This window comes from Microcebus murinus, chromosome 11 (genome assembly GCF_040939455.1).
Source record: "Microcebus murinus isolate Inina chromosome 11, M.murinus_Inina_mat1.0, whole genome shotgun sequence".
Classification (NCBI taxonomy): domain Eukaryota; kingdom Metazoa; phylum Chordata; class Mammalia; order Primates; family Cheirogaleidae; genus Microcebus; species Microcebus murinus.
This window is the reverse complement of record NC_134114.1, coordinates 84,850,167-84,869,817: the sequence shown is the minus strand read 5'-3', so window position 1 is coordinate 84,869,817 and position 19,651 is coordinate 84,850,167. Positions and strand designations below refer to the sequence as shown.

At 32.1% G+C, this 19,651-nt stretch overlaps 1 protein-coding gene across 15 annotated transcripts in view; it reads right to left on the bottom strand.

The window, feature by feature from the left end:
* Positions 1–19,651, bottom strand: part of APC (APC regulator of Wnt signaling pathway) — a 125,465-nt gene that overhangs the window by 70,286 nt on the left and 35,528 nt on the right. For 8 of the 15 annotated variants that reach the window (XM_012763756.3, XM_076008270.1, XM_012763759.3 and 5 more), the window contains exons 2-4: positions 9,870–10,022; positions 3,490–3,574; positions 1,980–2,181 (exon numbers count right to left, since the gene is read on the bottom strand). In XM_012763756.3, the coding sequence (XP_012619210.2) occupies positions 1,980–2,181; positions 3,490–3,574; positions 9,870–10,004 (422 nt within the window). In that variant the 5' untranslated portion in view covers positions 10,005–10,022. The remainder of the gene's footprint in view (positions 1–1,979; positions 2,182–3,489; positions 3,575–9,869; positions 10,023–19,651) is intronic. The other 7 variants (XM_012763754.3, XM_012763758.3, XM_012763762.3 and 4 more) reach the window with 1 other exon arrangement.

The following is a 19,651-nucleotide window of genomic DNA, read 5'->3' as shown; positions in this document are numbered from 1 at the left end:
TTCAAAGACAGGGTCAGTCACAAGATAGAACAAGAAATAAATGTTACTTAAATTTACAAAAGTAACAAATTCAAGAATATATATATATATTTGCTTATGTGTACAAATTCTCTCTACCAAAAAATGGGCAGGGAATTTAAAACTGAGTGGATAATTGAATGAATTTAACAAATCTTTAAGTCAGTAAGTCATGACCAAAGTAAGTCAAGACCTAGTAATATAAACATATAATTTAGAGTTATGGAAGTAACTATCTCATGGGAAGCAAGACAGGAGATAGGAAAGGATAAAATGGAATACTGATGTTCATCATGATGCTTTTTGAAGTAGCATTACGATGCTGATGATCAGATGGGGTGAGAACCTTTGAACAATGGCACACTGATACCTCTTTTTCTCCACATAAAGCAACTTTTTGTAGCGTGTAATAATGTCTGAATTAGAGGTTGGGACATATTCTGGGAAGAAAAACAGAAGAAGACATCTTTTCTACAGTAACATAAGAGAGATAAAACACCTTTAAATATTTTAGGAAGAAAAGTATTCTCCATTTGGAGTTAAAAGAATATTAGCTTAAAGTAATTTAGAGTAATAAATAAAACATATTAGGATTATTGCATTTAAATCTCTGAAAAGAGAAATAAGCTTTTCATGAATTTAAGAATTTCATTCTTAAATTCTAAGAACTTTGGAAGATTTGCAAGGAATAAATAATGTCAAGACAGAAAACAAGAACATTTTAATTACAAGTATTCCTTACTACTTACAGCTGCATTTATTAGGCTTACTAGTATTTGTAGTAAAATCTACTTTAAAAATTAATCTGTCTCTAAAACTCCCCCTCTCTGATAATAAAATCAGGATTTTACCTACAGGAAGCAAAGGAAGTTCCTACAAAACCTGGTATGCTCACATGCCCTTTGCCTCTTAATAGAGACTAAAGGGGACAAAGAGATGGAAGATCATGGACCCTTGCACACTCCTCATTTTTTAGGATAGTGTTTCAACAGTCAAAGTTCAATGCATCAAACGGAGACTCATGTAAATTTAAGAAATGAAGAAAGCTTAACACTACTTCTGGTCCAGATGACTATCCCTATTTTTATAGATGGGCACACCTAAAACCAGAGAGAAAATAATAAAAGGTCTTTTGCAGTTCAGTGAGATATGCTGGGCATTTCCTATACATTAATATTCAATTTTCACAACAACAATTCTGCAAAGGAGAAACATATCTTGATTTTACAAAAGAAAATGACACAAAATTTAATGACCAGTGTCACAGAGCTAATATGTAATATTTACATATTTTGCCATTTCTTGAATTATAATAGAACTTTTAGGAATGTTAAGGTAATGAGGTATCATATGTGCATTAAGGAATCTTTTGGGGGCTATAAAATAGTGAAGTTCTTGATAATGATATATATTCTGATATCTATAGGGAGATAACTTTAACTTCAGAAAGAGAAAAATTAATATACTAGCTATGAGGAGCCAGAAATCATTCCATATGTTAGGCAATGACTTTTTAGACATTGAAACATATATTAAAAAATGTTTCATTTGTGGCCACTTGTAGTAGGCTTTCCATATGGAAAGAGTCATCTCATACTGGATCTAGAAATAAAAGAATATACTTCAAAAGATAACCAGAAGTTCACTTAGAAATCAGTTACATACTTTAACCAGATATAAATATTATGATCATGTTTATTACTCAATATACAGAGTATTCGAAGTATCTAAGTGACAAAGTAGAAGTCTCAGAATTCCAAGAAACTGCCTTCTCTTCACTTTTAGATTTAATAAAAGTGGAATCAGTAACATGCTATCTTTGAGTTAAAAAATACAAAATTCTCTGCAAATATTAGCTTTTACCTACAATAAATTCATAATTTATACCATATACTACCAAAATAACAATAATAAACTGGAGTATAAATGTCAATGTTTACTATATAATGAATAAAGGTTACCTCTCTTTCTCGAGTTCTTCTAAATATCCAGTACTTTCTCTGCTTCCATTTACAAATGTTCTTCTTGGAAATGAACCCATTGGAACAGGACTGCACTCTCCTGAACGACTTGATACAGATCCTTCTCGGCTCCCGTAAGATCGGAGGGACATTTTTGACCGTAGTTTCACTCCAGGGAAGTTACTGCTATCTAAATTGAGTTCTAAATAAAATAAAGATAAGTTTTTATATAACAATTGCTTTAGGTGGCCTAAAATATTCTTGATTCTATTATATGGTTTTAAAAGTGAAATCTTGCATTTACAGTTTAGTCACAAATATATATGACTAAATGAAATAATATTTAGAATCAGAATGGCTAAACTTTCCCTGCGAAGTACACTTGGGTAGGGAGAAAAATAGGAGTATGTATGTTATGAAAGGAAAATTAGACAGAATGTCCTTCCTTAGATTTCCTCTACATAATATTTTGGAACCCGAAAGTAATTTCTCTGCCTAGCTTCAATTATTACTAAGCATGTTCCCTGTTTTGACATTGGAATTTTCAAGCAACAAAATGAGAAAGACATTCTTTAAAAATTCTGCTAAGAGGAAGCCAACAACTATTTGCTGATTCAATGAATCAATCTGATCTATTCTAGCACAGAACATGATGGAATCATTTCACAGTTTTCTCGGGGATAAATCTATATCCTATCTCCTCAGGAACTGGAGGAACTCCTACCTAAAAACCAAAAGTCTCTTTTGTCTTCTTTTAAATTTAAATTAGATGGCAATAGGTGGGGTATATGCATAAATACCCTAAAGAGGGTTTAAAGAAAATAGTTCTGAGATGTTCATTCTGAATTTAGAATAAACATATTTCTACAGCAAATTTACTTTCCTCTGCCTCTTAACATCTATGAAGAAAGGGTAAGAATTAGATTTTTACAATGTAATTGGGATATTTTTACCAATTGCTGTGTATTTCAAACACTAAACAAAAAGTACTGAATTTATTTTTTGCTTGCATAGAAAAGTAAAAATTGGTCATTTTGGAGCATTTGTTTGATATTATATCAAAGGAGTTTTAAAAAATAAGTGTTTGAAAATATTTTTAAATTGGTTTATAATTAACTTATATATGTGATAAGATAAAGCATTTCTATCCTTGATGAAGACAATACTTTTTCAAATGAGACAGTGGGCTTCAGTCTATGGCACACAGCATACTAAAGTCCTATTTAAGGACTGGCAGAATAGCAATGAGCTTTTAAAAAGAGCTGAAAATTATCAAGCAAGGGATCTAAAATAGTTTATTCAAAGCCTGCTAAATGTTTAACTGAAGAAATGACAAGCAAATAGATTTTTTTATGTATTTGTACTTTAACAATTACATCCTGATGAATAATGCTGATATGCCAGTCTGATAACACTATCCAAATCAAGGGAAGCTGTCCTTGGATCTACACACCTAAAGTTGACAATTTGTGCTTAAAAAGTTATTTTAAAACACCTTTTAAAAATTTACCTTTGAGACGCTCTAATAAATCAATCTGTCCAGAGGAAGCCATAGCTTCATCTTCAATACTTCCTTGTAGCTGTTTAAGTACTTCCTGTAAAAAAGAACACAAAATATTAACATAATGAAATTCTAAATAACTTCAAGACATAATTCTGTGTTTCTTGGCAGTTAGCTATGCTGAGGAAAAAAGTTCTTTCAGATTACTTTAAAAATATGCCATAAGCTGTAAAGAACTTCACATATATTACCTACTATTCATTCTGAATAAATCATACCCCAATAATAACAATAGTGATATTCTGTGATAATGGTGATTATGGGGTGTTTCTGTTCAAGATAACTATGTAGCACACTTAAGATACATTTATTACTTCTAACTTCAGAAAAATACAAGGCAAATTATTCCCATTTTTTAGATAAACCAAGTGAGACCCAGAGACTTGCCCAAGCTACCAAAGCTAGTTATGTGTTTAGAATACATGTCTCTTAAACAACTTAATATTCAAGCTTTTATATACCACATTTAATATATTATATTAGCATATTGATTTATATTTAGCAGATATTCAAATGCCTGTATACTCACTACCTCTTTACTTTTGATGCCATTCTTTTTCTTCCCATGTAAATCTTTTGACAACTTTTTTCTTAAAGAATGTTGGAAATTTTCATTTTCTACCAGTTTTTCTCTCCTTGTATTTGTGAACTTTGGCTTTTACTACATGTTCCTTAATAATAATTTATATTATTTTCCATATACTGAGGCATTCCACTTTAGCTCCCAGCATGGTCCCATGTTTGACCAATTAGGTTTTCCAAATGCAAGACAACTTATAACTAATAGTCATATTCCCCTATATGAAAAGTGATCCATAAGTGCAATGAAAGGAAAATCTGTCAAAAAGTGAGTGAATACAACAAACATAGCTTCAATGGTTTACCTTGACAGTGACATTGCAAGCATTAAAAACAGTCCCTAAGTTAAAAACAACAAATAGCCTGTGACCCTAGGACCTAACCTTTAAATAATAGACAGACCATGTTGGAATCTGAAAGGCTTGGGTAAGTAGATATAAGAAATGAAGTTGACTGGTATACATGTTCAAAATATTATATCCAGAGGACATGATGTCTGTGGATTGAAAACAAATCTGCACAGGGATACTTCACTTCAATGAATATGGAATGCCTCTGAAAAGTCTACTATAAACTTTCATAACAGAATAGAAACACTATCTCTTTCATAAAATTTGAGAACTATTACTGCAGGCTACCTGTGATTTTTTCCAGGATCCCAATTCTCCCCTTTCAGCCACTGGCTACTGCTTGTAGTCCTCCAACAATCCTTTAATCTTATCCCTACTTCTTACACGGCCCAGTTTCACAATTCAACAACTACTCTTGTGTAGGTAACTTCCAATTATATGTCTCTAATCTTAACCTCATTTGCCAACTTCAGGCTCACTTTCCCAACCGACTGATAGATGCTTTGCATCTGGATGATGTGCACCTCATATCTAATTGTCCAGAACTGAATTGTCACTTAGTGCCACTGAAACCTGTTCTTTGCCTTGTACTCTTCTCTCAGTTAAATGGCATTTACCTTCTCTTTCTCCTATAGCTCAAATCCTTAATGCCCCTCTTCTTCAAGCAGTTATCAAATTCTTTTGAGTCCACCTCTATTATCTCTCTTACAGCTATCTATCTCTTTTACATTCTTATTATCATTACCTGGTTCAGGTTTATTCTTAGTATCATTATTCTGGTATTAACTCTACCCACACTATTAAAATAATCTCATAAATAGTCCATATGAATAGAGTATAACCATAGAGTATATAATTTATATCTCACATTTTTTGCTCAATATAATATCTGTGAAATTCATCCATGCTGTTGCATCTATCATTTATTTTTAATTTTTTTAAAAAATCATTATTTTTAAATTTTTTAATAATGTTCACTATTTTTTAATGTCATGTAATATGCAGTAGTCTACTGTGTAAATACACCTCAATTTATTTATGCTTTCTCCTCTTAATGGGTTGTTACTAGTTTGGAAGCCATCATGTCCTATGCCACTATGAACATTCTTATGCATATCTTTAAGTGGACACATGCTATTACTTCTCCTTAGTACATTTCTTGAAGTTCAAATGTGGAGTCATAGGATTTAACTTCAAAAGAAACTGCCAAAGTGAACTCCAAGAAATGTACTAAGGAGAAGTGGCAAACGTCTTGCGGAAGAGACCTGTGGTGTGAAAAATAATGTGTCTCTTCTTTTAGCAGGACTTTACCTCCTAACATTCTGCCTTTCTAGTCCATCCTCAGCCTCCTTCACCACAAAAAGTTCAGCCCATGTGCCATGGTAAAATTCAGCCATGCATTTGGAGCTCCTCTAACTGCCGATACCTCACATCTGCCCTCATGTTTATCAAGACCTCCAGTGGTTTCCTTTCCCCAGTGGAATTCTTCTGCCTATACCAATGATGCATCTCAGTCTATACTCAGAGTCAATATCCCCATATAACCTAGAAGAGTTCAATTTTCAAAGACTTTTTCAAAGGAAATGCAACATAATTGCAAAGTAATTCCAAATAAAATGTTTCAAAAAGTGCTTTGAGAAATTGTAGCTTTTAAAATACATATGTAATTTTGAAGGAGAGAATGTTCATCTGTATTTATAAATTCAGGAAGCTTGGATTAAAACATTAGTCAATTACCTTATATAATGGTACACTGTTTTTTTAAAGTATTTTAAGATTTAAGAAGCATTAGAGAATTATTCATTAGAGAAGAAATATGCTGTGGTCACATCAGTAATATTCATCTACGAGCAATTGTGTCATTTCAGGGGGGTTATTCAACCACATATATGAAATGTATCAATCTGAATTTTTTTTTTTAGATAGAGTCTTGCTCTGTTACCTGGCTCAGAGTGCAGTGGCATCATCATAGCTCAACTGTAACCTCAAACTCCTGGTGTCAAGTGATTCTCCTGCCTCAGCCTCCTGAAGAGCTGGGACTACAGTAGGCATGTATCGCCATGCCCTGCTAATTTTTAAATGTTTTTATAGAGACGGGGTCTTTCTATATTGCCCAGGCTGGTCTCTAACTCCTGGCCTCAAGCAATCCTCTTGCTTTGGTCTCTGAAAGTGCTAGAATTATAGGCAGGCACCACTGTGACTGGCCTCAATCTGAATTTTTATTTCTTTTTTTACATGCTTAAAAGTAAAGATACATACCTTATATGTATGTGATTTTATAGTTTATAGATAAATTTATAAGTATTTCATTTTGTCAAAATACAACAAAGATGTAAATGTTTCATTAATGATTTGCCTATAGATAATTCTTCCTATACCATATCATCTTTTAGTTTAAATGCTTCACATATATGTATGACCATATTTATCTTGTTGCTATGCTCAGCATTTTAAAGTCAATTTAAAGAATTCTAGCTCTGGAGTAAAAAAATATAGTACACAATTTTTTAAAAGAAAGTTTAGCTACAATTTTGTATTTATCTGATTTCAGGTCATCTAAACCCCATTCAATTTCTATTTTATTTTATTTTTATTACAAAAAATTTCAAACATATACATAAGCACAGAGAATATTATAACAACCCCCCATGTATTTTCACACTCCACCTCAATAATTATCAACTCATGATCAATCTTGTTTCATCAACATACATACCCCGCTTCCTCCATTTCCATCCCTCCAACCCGATTTATTCTGAAGACAAATCCCAGACATTATATAATTTCTTCTGTAAATATTTCAATATGTATACATGTATATTTAAACAGGATTCTTTCTAAACACAACCACAATGTCATCATTATACCTAAAACATAAACATTTCTTTAATATCCTCAAATATACAGTCAGTGTTCACATTTCTCTAACTCTTATAGACATATTTCCCTGGCTGCCACACACAAAATGCTTTTAGTTTGTATCAATGTCATATAATCAATAGCAAAGCAGTATTCTCCTTTGCCACTAGATGGTACTACTATATAAATTTTAGACTTCCTTAGTTTAATCTGGTTAGAGGAGACATGCCTTGACTTTCTTTGGGGTACACAGGTTAATGATCAGGAAACATGATTCAAGATTATATAATGTATTACAAAATCTAATAACATTTGGGGGGAAATAACCATCATATTGGATTAACTTTAATCCAATGTAGGAAGTTATAATGGCTCCAAAAGTATCTTTACACAAATAATATTGTAAGACAAAATAAACAGGTCATGGTTTCTGCTCTTTAGCAGCATAATGCCTCTTAAGGAAGAGACACATAAACAATTTCATTATAAGGCTGTAACTGCTGATACCATGTGTCCAACCCTAAAGAAAAACATGGACAGATTTGCAAGGATTTCTGCAGAAGCAGGTGCTGAGTAACAGTGAATTCATGGTTGAATTCTGACCTATCTGAAGTGTCACTATTCATGATGTATACAGGCTGAGCATCCTAAATCTAAAGATCTGAAAATTTAAATTGCTCCAAATTCCCAAACTTTTTGAGCTCCAACATGACACTCAAAGGAAATGCTCACTGAAGCATTTCAGATTTTGGATTTTTAGATTAGGGATGCTCAACCAGTAAGTATAATACAAATATTCCAAAATCTGAAAAAATCCAAAATTCGAAACACTTCTGGTCCCAAGCATTTTGGATAACAGATACTCGATCTGTATTACACTACATGGATAAATGGTCACCTTGATGTTTCATTGGGGAATTTAAGAGTATGATTTGTACTATCACTTTGAGAGACATTCCATTTCAACATGGAGATGGACCTAAGGATAAGTTAAAAAAAATCTCCCAATAATAAAATTTTGAATTTGTTCAAATAAACAAGAGATCTCAGAGTTCTGTACTTTGTTACAAAAAGGACATTTACTATCCAGATAGATCTGCCAAGAGGAGTTCTCTGCAAAATATACCACACCCAAAATAAAGAATATTTTAATTCTATACCTTTAAAATTTTAAAAACACATGCCATGTATAACAATGAGATGTACTGTGTTGATCAGTATTAAAATATCAAACTACTCTTTTTTAAACCTATTAGGTAACTGATTTAGGTGTTTTTAAAGTCACTCATTGATGAACTAGAAAAAAAATGTTTGTTTACAGTCACACATAGATTAGCAAGAAAAAAAAATTTGTGTACAGTCTACTGTATTTCCAAAAGGATTTGAAGTAGACATTTTGGATGTCTGTCAATCCTGGGGACAGTTTTACCACAGATATTCTTAGAGAGAAAAGACTGATAGAAAGAAAGAATAGTACACATGAACAAAACGATGAACCATTATGATACTGAATATAAAGGGTAAAAGAGAAGCAAAAATAGTTACTTCAGTGATACACAAAAGCCTAGAGAATAAGAGAGACCTTGAAAATGCATAGAAGAAAAAAAAAACTAGGATAGAATAGGAAATGAGTAAGGAATAAGAGTAGTGAGTAGACAGGAAGAACAGGGTCAGGAACTCAGATGTTAAAATAGCCAAGGGGCCAGAACAACATAAAGCAGGAAGGATTTTTTAAAAGGAAGGAGGCAACATTTTTGTTGATGAGCTCTGATTCTATGAAGTTATTAAATTCATGAGAAGAGAATCTGCCTAAGCAACTGGGAATTAAAATAGCTAAAGTTTTAACCTTGATTATTTTGAAACTAAACATGTTTTCCCCACTATAGACTGAATATTTTATAAATTTTCTTGGAGGTCATCACACCTTTTCAATGTTATTTGGCTTTGAAGATGACGTGGAAATCTAGACTAGTGCAATGACTGTTTTCCAAAAAAGACAACTTAAGTACTAAAGGATAATCAGAAGTCATGTAGCTTCAGTTTGTGGCAAAACCAGAGATAGAACCAGGTACTGACTTTCAGTTTGGGGTTCTTCCCACTAGGGCATCCTGATTTTTTTGATAATTTATCACTGTAACACTTAAGTAGTGATAAGATAGGAGGGAATCGGGGAGGAAGGCTGTATTTAATGTTTCAGATATATTCTAAAATCATGAAGTTGATTTGTATGAATTACACAGAAAACCCTGCCTCAGTATAGTGATGCTAAAGTCGGTCTTTTATTTCTAATCTTAAAAATAACTAAGACTGACTAGTTATTAGAGTTTTACATTTATTTTCTTTACATGACTCACTGGATGAATTCAATGTATCTTATTTAAAAATATAAATGCTAACTTTTGTAAGAACAAGTTTACATATTATATTATTGCTTAACTTAAAATATATTTTTATGTAAGTAAAGTATCTTATACCAAGTTTACAAGAGGGAATACTGAATAAAAATGGATAAACTACAATTAAACATCACAGTCTTTATACCTTCATATTAGATGCCTCAGTTTCCAGTTTTGTAAGATGATTGGAATTATCTTCTAGCTCTTGTCGAAGATTTGAGTTCTCCATCTTCAGTGCCTCAACTTGCTTTAACAACTGATCATATGAAGCTGCAGCCATCCTTGGCTACCCTTGGACCTATAAGGTTAAAAAGCATTTTGAAATTCACTACTAAAAATAAAGTGGCTGCTTGTTTTTAAAGAAAGGAATAAAGGAAACAAAACTCTTCAGACACTACATAAGAATTGTGTTAATATGCTAGTTTGGTCTCAAAACAATATTGTTCAAGTACTAGCATCTTTCTAAGAGGATGAAACTCTGGGGTCTTAGTTGAAGGCAAATAGAACTAAAATAGAAGAGAGAACTTCAGCAGTGTTTGAATACAACTGCCTTTTCACAAATGGATAAGCTTTCTATCAGATAAGAATTTTTTCAAGGTTTAAGATATTTTATCCTCTTACAGGCAAAACTTAGGGAATATAAGCATTGATAAGAAATTTATTTATATTACTAATGTTACTTTATTTCTGGATTTTGTCTACTAGTCACAAAATTTTAGAGCTATAATGGATTAATGAGATTACATATTCTATTTCATCACTTTTCATTTGATAGAAGACTAGTCTTAAACATCTTCCATGGTGAAGTAGTTCTGAAGTTCCAAGATCTCATTAAAAGGCAGTCATTTAACAAAATCGGTATGAAGGAGAGCATGAGATGGAGACTCAATCTCTTTAATAGGAAGATGATAAATAAGAATTACTAATAAGTTCTATTAAACTTATTCAAAAGGATGAATATAAGGCCATGCTATGGCATATATGGCCTTGGGACCCACTGTACTCAAACTGAGGCCAAAAGACACGTAAAGAAAACAGATGGCCTGAAGAATAGGTATTGTCAGAAGTAAAGCAGATTCTGGCAGTTGATTACATGACTGGGAAAGAAAAGGATAGACGAGGAAGACACAAAAGATAGCCAGGTCCTAAGAGGTCCTTGGCATGAAGAATTATAGAATGCTAGGAATTATATTAAGATTAACCAAGTAGGATTCAGGATACCCACATTCTCTTTTTAGTTTACACCAAACTCATTCTGGAATAAATAAAATCCTACCTATCTTAATAATTTAATAGAAGAGTATTACATAGTTTGTACTTACATAATACTTAAAGAGCTTAACATAAAAATGCTTCTATAATATGAAATCCACTATATATAGATAAGGCAGACAGGTTATAATACTGGCTAGTCACAACAATACTGGAGTTCAGTAACTAGAAGGCCCTAATAAGGGAAATCAAGGGACTCAGATCTAGTAGGACTATAATGGTTAGAGTCAACAATAATGAGGAGGAAGGAGAGTCCTGGAGGTGGGGATCACCTACAAAACTCTCTATGGTTGAAAAGAATGAGCACTAGCCTTGCATTTAGAGACTTGGGTCTTAATTTCAGGCCTGGTTATGGTTTCACCTTTGCCTTTTCATTTTATTAATAATTCATTTCATAATTTGTAAACAGACATCTACTACCTGCTTTAATATAACTTCAAGGGATAGTGCTAGGATTAGTAAAAAAAAGGTAGACTAAAAAATAAAAGTGCTATGTAAATTTAAGTTATATTATGAAAATACATATGTAACATAACTCCCTTAGTAAGACTTAATGTTAATCTACAGAAAATACTACTCTCCTCCAACCAATAGACAAGAGGTGAAGAAGTAATTTAGCCTCTTGAGAAAGACAGAGGTGAGGTCTCAAAAAAAAAAAAAGGAGAAATTCATAGGAATGATCATTTCTCTGTTTATATCACACCATTAATAAGCAGGTCTGGAAATATATAGCACATTAAAAACCATATGACAGATATGGGGATCTGACAGAATTCTAATAATGTAGCCTTAAAATTCTTTATTTTAGATAATATTAACAGGCAATTTTATACCCCCAAAATAAGAGAAAAGGTAACAACAACAACAACAAAAAAAACCAGGCATACCCAGGTATGCTGAGACACAGACATTATAACTTTATACAATCTCAAAAAGAGCCAGATGGGCAAGATGAGCAATGACTACTATAAAAGTGCTCTTTATTAGAGGGATAAAAAAATTCAATCCTTCAGATGGCCAATTCAACCATCAAAAGGATGATCAATCATGTCTTTTTCCTCCACTCCAGAATCCCAATCATTAAAGTCATTTTTGCTCTAGAAAGCATCTAATTTTATGGAAATCATAAGATGTTTCATGGAGACATACCCTACTATATCCTTTTAGGATGTTGCAGCCATTCCTTCCCAGGCAAAAATAGCTTTATACAAAATTTGTGAAATAATGTACTCTAGAATGCCCTTTTTGCAATCACAAGAATTTCATTCCAAATATATATGAACTACAAGTCATTCGACAACATTTTTTAAGAATTTGAAACGTGTGATCACATTGCAGCTGCCATGTTTTGTGAAATGGGGAAAACCTCTGAATCTTTCACTTTACTGAGAGTATGCAAACGTCCCAATTTATTTTTCTGTAGTTAAGATGCCTACTAAAGAGATTCCTTTACCCCATTAATGTGGGGTAGGGGAGAAGAAAGCAAAAGGACTGTTATCTAGACTTCTATCCAAATGTTCACTGAAAAACAAATTTACAAGTATAAGAGATTAAGGCAAGGAGGCAGAAAAGTTTTAGGCAGGCAGAAGACACTCAATTAGGATTAAATATGGTAGATTCATTATTACTAATTTAAGAAGTTTGGGATCACTTTTTTAAATTAGTGGAGTTGGTTTTTCTTGAAACAAGAGTCTTGCTCTGTCATCCTGGGTAGAGTGCAATGATGTGATCATAGCTCATTGCAATCTCTAACACCTGGTCTCAAGCAATCCTCCTACCTCAGCCTCCTAGAGTGCTAGGATTACAGGTTTGAACCACCGCGCCAGGCCACAGAGCTGCTTTTATTATTTTGTTTTAGTGGAAAAACAGAGATATATTTGTTAGCACTTTCAGATGATAATGAAATGAGAGGAAAAATACAAATAAGAGGGCAGGAAATCAAAAGACTCATAAAAGACTACTGTGCTCAACTCTATGCAAACAAATTTGAAAATCTGAATGAGATAAATAATTTGCCAGAATATATAATTTATCAAAACTGACCCCAAAAGAGATTGGGAAATCTATAAAATTTACAATGAAAACGTTATTGCTATTAGAAAATTGATCATATCACTCACATATTAATAGATCTATATAGAAAAAATATATAATCATGTCAAAAATGATGAAAAGACATTTTACAAATTCAATGCCCATTCTTGTTGAAAATACTGAATAAAAAAGAACACTTCTTATCTCTACCCTCTAACTGCTAAAAGAAAAAAAAAAGAATAAAAAAAAAAAAAAAAAAAAAAAAAAAAAAAGAACACTTCTTTACCATAATATATCAAGCACAAAGCCGGCAGCATACTTAAGTGGAAACAGTGGATACAGTCCTAAAGTTAGGGAAGGCCTACATTTACCATTCTATTTCTAATAATATTAGTCAACATAATTAAATTAATGAAAGCAATTAGAAAGAAAAAAATTAGAAGGAATACCATTGGCACATAATATAATTATATACCTGGAATATCAGATAGCATCAACTAGATATTATAATAATATATAATAATTTAGTAATATGGCATGGTATAATACAAAATATACAGAATCTTTATATGCACAAAGAGAAACAAGATACAAGATGAAATGAAAGAAAAGATCTCATTTACAATAAAAAAAATCTAGGCACAAACTGCGTAAGTGTCCAAAACACATATGTGAGAAACTATAAAACACTTTCGAAAGACAGAAAAGTAGACTTCAACAAATGGGAAAACATTCTTGTACATGAAGATTCAGCATCATAAAATGTCATTTCTCCTTAAGTTAATTTATAAATTTTACAGTCCCAATAAAAATACTATATAAGGTTTTTGTTTTGTTTTCTGCAGCTAGACATTTCTTAAAAACCAGCAAAAATAGGAAACTATATAAAAAAGAATGAAGTAGACCTACCACATATTAAAATATTGTATAAAGCCTTTGGAACTAAAACGGTATGTGTGTAGTTAACTATAATATATTGCACCAACAGGTTAATTTCTTAGTTTTGATAACTGTAGTAAGGATATGTAAGATATTGACATAAGGGGAATCTGAGTAAAGGGTATATGGAAACTTTACTGTTTTTTTCCAACTTTTCTGTAAGTCCAAAGCTATTTAAAAATTAAAAATTTTTTAAAAAGTATAACATTGGCACATGAATAGATCAACCACTAGAACACAATTTTTAAAGTCCAGAAGTAAACATAAATTTAGCATATAATAAAGGTAGCATCTCAAATAATTGTAAAAAGATGGATTTTAAATAGGTGGTACTAGGAAATAGGACAGCAAAAAAGGAAAAAAATGTGTGTATTCCTCATACTATACACTAGGATAAATTGCAAAAGGAACAGAGATTTAAATGTTTAAAAAACATTTCACTGTCTTTTAATTATGAAAACAGTTATACCCTCTTCAAAGGAGGGTGTTATGGCAGCATGGAAAATTTTTATTTTAATTTGTTAATGGCTATAATGTATGTAGAGGGCCAATTAAGAGTTCTTTGAACTGGTGATGTCTGTTCCTAGACTAGGAGTAATAGAGCAGATTCTCAGGGTACTTCAAACAAACGGAAAATTTCTATTTGGTATAAAAGCACAACTACTTTTAAATAAATAGAATACATCCATGAAGTGGAATACTACATTGGGATTAAAAAGAATGAGTTCTGTCTAGGTGCCGTGGCTCACGCCTGTAATCCTAGCACTCTGGGAGGCCGAGGTGGGTGGATTGTTTAAGCTCAGGAGTTCAAGACCAGCCTAAGCAAGAGCGAGATTCCATCTCTACTAAAAATAGAAAGAAATTAATTGGCTAACTAAAAATATATAGAAAAAATTAGCCAGGCATGGTGGTGCATGCCTGTAGTCCCAGCTACGCGAGAGGCTGAGGCAGAAGGATTGCTTGAGCCCAGGAGTTTGAGGTTGCTGTGAGCTAGGCTGACACCATGGCACTCTAGCCCAGGCAACAGAGTGAGACTTTGTCTCAAAAAAAAAAAAAAGAATGAGGCTGATGTTTAAAAAAGAAGGCAAAAAATAAAAAAGGGAGAGTGCCAATCACTAAGTCTTATATGGTCCATGCTGTTCTAGTCAAGATAAAAGGATTGTATAAAGATAAAAAATATCACTGAAAGAATATATAAAACTATAGTCATTGCCTCCAGAAAAAAGGTCTGAGGTCTGATGAGAAGTCATCTTCCTTTTTATTTTATATACCCTTTGTAGAGTTGGAAAAGCAAAGCAAAAATTTGGTTCTTTGAAAAGACTAAATATAATTAGAGAGAGAAAAAAAGGCCCAAACATATAAAACAAAGAAAATTATAGGAGCAGAGACTGATTCAAGAAGAAACAGACAATCTAAATAGTTCTAAAACTATTAAAGAATTAAAGCAGTAGTTAAATACTTTTTCCTCCTCCTCCCAAGCCCTCAAAATATCATGCCTAAATGATTTTACAGACACCCTCTATCAAACTTCTAAAGAACAAATCATTCCAATCTTATACAAACTCTTCAAAGAATAGAAAAATAGAAAATATTCTCCAATGCACTCCATGAACCGACCTAACCATGATAGAAATGTCAAAGACTTTGTGAAAAAGAATAATTATATGCTAATATTCAAACATTGATTCAAAAATCCTAAACAAAATATCAGAAAGCAGAATATAATAGTACACAGTAAAGAACTACAGCAAAACCAAGCTGAGTTTACTCCAGGAATGCAATGATTATTCAAATAATAGATCATTTACATGTGTCACTCACTAGATTAAAATATTAAAGAAAAATCATGTGATCATCTCAACAGACAAAGAATAAGCATCTCATAAAAGCCAGTTATCTACTCATGATAAAAACTCTTAATAAACTGGAAATAGGAGGGAAGTTGTCAAAACCTACAGTGAATGTCATTCTTTACAGTGAAATGTTAGAGACATCCTTTAAAATCAGTAGTAAGATGGAAGTCCTAATTAGCACAGTAAAATTTTAAAAAAGAAAGAGTAATAATCGATTGGAAAAGAAGAAACAAAACAGAAAAATCTTAAGAAATATAAAAATTTATAGCTTATCAGATACAAAATCAACATATAAAAAGTTTTTAATTTCAAACAGAATTCACCTCATCCATTTTAATTCTTTTCATTTAACAACTAATGCAAGTCCTTACCCTCCATTCTATTTCTCTTTCTCTTACCCACTAAGGCCTCATAGATGGTTATATTTAGTCTCCTGTCTGCAATATTCTTTCCCCACCCCTTCCTTCCTAACATACTGTACATGGCTACATACATTGATAAGACCCATCCAAGCCCCCATACCAAGTGTGGTTAACATTCAAGAAAGCCATCACAAATACCAGGAGCAAGGGTTGGCAAATAAATTCTGTAGATAATAAATGTTCTAAGGCTTTGTGGGCCACATGATTTCTGTTGTGACTACTTGACTTTGTAGCTGTAGCACAAAAGCAGCCCCAAACAATATAATAAATGGATGGAGATGACTGTTCCAATAAAATTTAATTTACCAAAACAGGTGGCAATCTCTGCTGACCCTTTGCCTAGTCATAAATCCCTAATCCTGGTTTTCAAACATCCCAAGATAGCTCAAATAATTTTAAAGGCTACTGAGAAATTCCTAATATTAAAATTAGTGTTTTACTTTTAAATAACAGAAAGTAAGCTGCTATGTTGGAAAAACCAGAGAATTATGAAGTATTAACGTCTTTGATTTATTTTGTTAGCAATCATTTTAATTCTTACAATTTCTTCATCTTTATTTCACATCTTTATTATTTTTTTACTATCACTCTAATGAGATCTTAGGAGAAAGAGATGATATATCTGGCTGATTAATTCCCTAGCTTGAATCAGAAATTCTATTTTAACATTAAGATCTTTAATGAATATAGAGCATTTTTTTGGTATATGGTATGAGTCTAGTGGTCTCACTTTTTTATCTTTCATATGGATAACCAATCACATCATCAACATTTATTAAACAAAGCATTTCTTTCCCACCTAATGGAAATGTACCTCTCATATGTTAAATTCTCATGTAGTCTTAGAGCTGTAATGACAACTACATTTACATTGAGACAGATTCATATTTCTATATTAAGTATTACTCTCTCATGAATAATTCAGGCCCTTCAATCAAATTTTCAAGCCCACCCCCTCCACCCCCTGCCAAGAAAAGGTTCTACTCCTTTCATATAAAATTTATCCCTAAGTTTTTTACTGTTTGAGTTGCTGACTGATACACCACCAATCCACACCAAATATTGCTAGTACAGATGAAAGCTAATGATTTTAATATATATATTTCCCTTATACAGTCACCTTATCAAATTATCCTATCAATTCTAATGGTTTTTCCAGCAGATTTTCTGAGTAGGCAATCACATAATCTGTAAATAAAGATCTTTTTGCCTCTCCTTTCCCAATATTTGTACCTCATTTTTGTTTTATTGTTAGCTTGAAACTTAAAAATAACGCTGAATAAACTACCTTATTCCTGATTTTAATAGGAATGGTTTAGTGTTTCACCATTTAATATTCTTATTCTTAGATTTCAGTAAATTTTTAAATATGTTTAGGTATTTTCCTTTTATTTTAAAGTTTTTATTAGGCATGGCTGCTGAATGTTTTTATAGCAGCTATGACACATAGTTTTTTCTTTTAATTAGTTGATGCAGTCAATCCTAAGATTTTCTAATGTTGAACCATCGTCCATTCCTGAAATAAACCTCACTTGTTCATGTTTTATTCTTTTACTAGTCTGCTGATTTTTTTTTGTCTAGTTCTTTATTTTTATAATAATTTAAAACAAGGTGTTGAATTAAGCTTATACTAAGTTCATAAAATGAACTGGTGTATCATCTTTTTATATGGTCTAGAATAGTTTAAATATCTATTCTTTGAAAGTCAGCTAGAATTCAAATCACAAAGTGCCTTTTTAGAAGATTTTAAAAGTACTTTAAAAGTTCTTCTGTGGTTAAGTCTTTTCATGTTTTCTTCAGCTTGTCTGAATTTTATTAATAGTTCACCAGTAAATTACCCATTTTCTCTAGCTTTTCAAGTATATGAATGGAATTATATATATTCTCTAATTTTATAATTTTTTATCTGAAGGTTATCTCTTTTTTCATTGATATTCGTTTTGTCTTTTGTTCCTTTAAACTTTCTAAAGTTACATCTATTTTATTGGTATTTACCCCAAAAATCAACTTTTGGTGTTAGATATCCTTTCCACTACTTTGTTTTCTATTTTCTTCATTTCTGTGTTTTTCCTTACTACTTATATCCTCTTATTTTCCATTGGTTTATTTTGTTGTTTTTTATTACTGTTAAAGTGATTAATTCATTTGTTTCCTTATTTTACTTACATATTCAATTAGTTTCTTCCTTAATAACACAAATATTAAGGAGATCAATTTTTCTCTTAGTACAGTCTTATCCGTATCCCATAGGTTATAGTATGAAGTGTTCTCTTTATTTCCAGGTAACTCATAATTTCAATCTTTATTTCCTCTTTGATCTAGGGGATATGTCAAAGATCCTTCTCAATTATTATGTACATAGGCTGTTTGAGTCATCTTTTTATTGTCATTGATATTAATGTATTATTTATTATATTAATCAGAGACTTGCTACTACTTAGAATTTTTATGGGTTTGCCTTTATAAAAGAATATGACTGGCCTGGCGTGGTGGCTCACACCTGTAATCCTAGCACTCTAGGAGGCTGAGGCAGGAGGATCACTCAAGGTTAGGAGTTCAACACCAGCCTGAGCAAGAATGAGACCCCGTCTCTACTAAAAATAGAAAGAAATTAGCTGGATAACTAAAAATATATAGAAAAAATTAGCCAGGCATGGTGGTGCATGCCTGTAGTCCCAGCTACTCGGGAGGCTGAGGCAGAAGGATTGCTTAAGGCCAGGAGTTTGAGGTTGCTGTGAGCTAGGCTGATGCCATGGCACTCTAGCCGAGGCAACAGACTGAAACTGTCTCAAAAAAAAAAAAAAAGAATATGACTGATTTTCATAAATATCCAACTGAAATGTTTTTAAAAGACAAAGTGTACAGAGTTCTATAACTGCTTACTGACTATAATATTTTATTTAAATCCTCTATATATGCCCTTAATTTTGTATATTTTGATAAATGAAATTCAGAAAGCCTACCATTCATTGCATACTTAAAATATGCCATGTACTATAAATGCTTTCTACATATTATCTCATTTAATCATCATAACCACCTTTAAGGTAGGTAGTACTTATCATTTTTGAGTTAAGAAAAATCGAACTCCAAAAAGGTAAAATAACTTCCCTTAAAATCCAGATCAATAGGGTAAGCCAGGATTCAAACCCACATTTGTTTCAAATGCTCACATTCTTAAAGACTGGGTAATACAATCTCTGTCTGGCTTTCGCAATCTATTATATCTGGTAATAGTCACCTTCCAAACTTATTTTCTATTAAGTCCCAAGACATCACTGCTCCTTAAATAAGTTTCTCCTTATTACCCTCTACAAACTATTTCATACTTTTGTATTTTTGCTTATACTTTTTCCTCTTTTTGAATATCACATCCTTTTTTCCTCTGCTTTGTTTTAACACGTCCT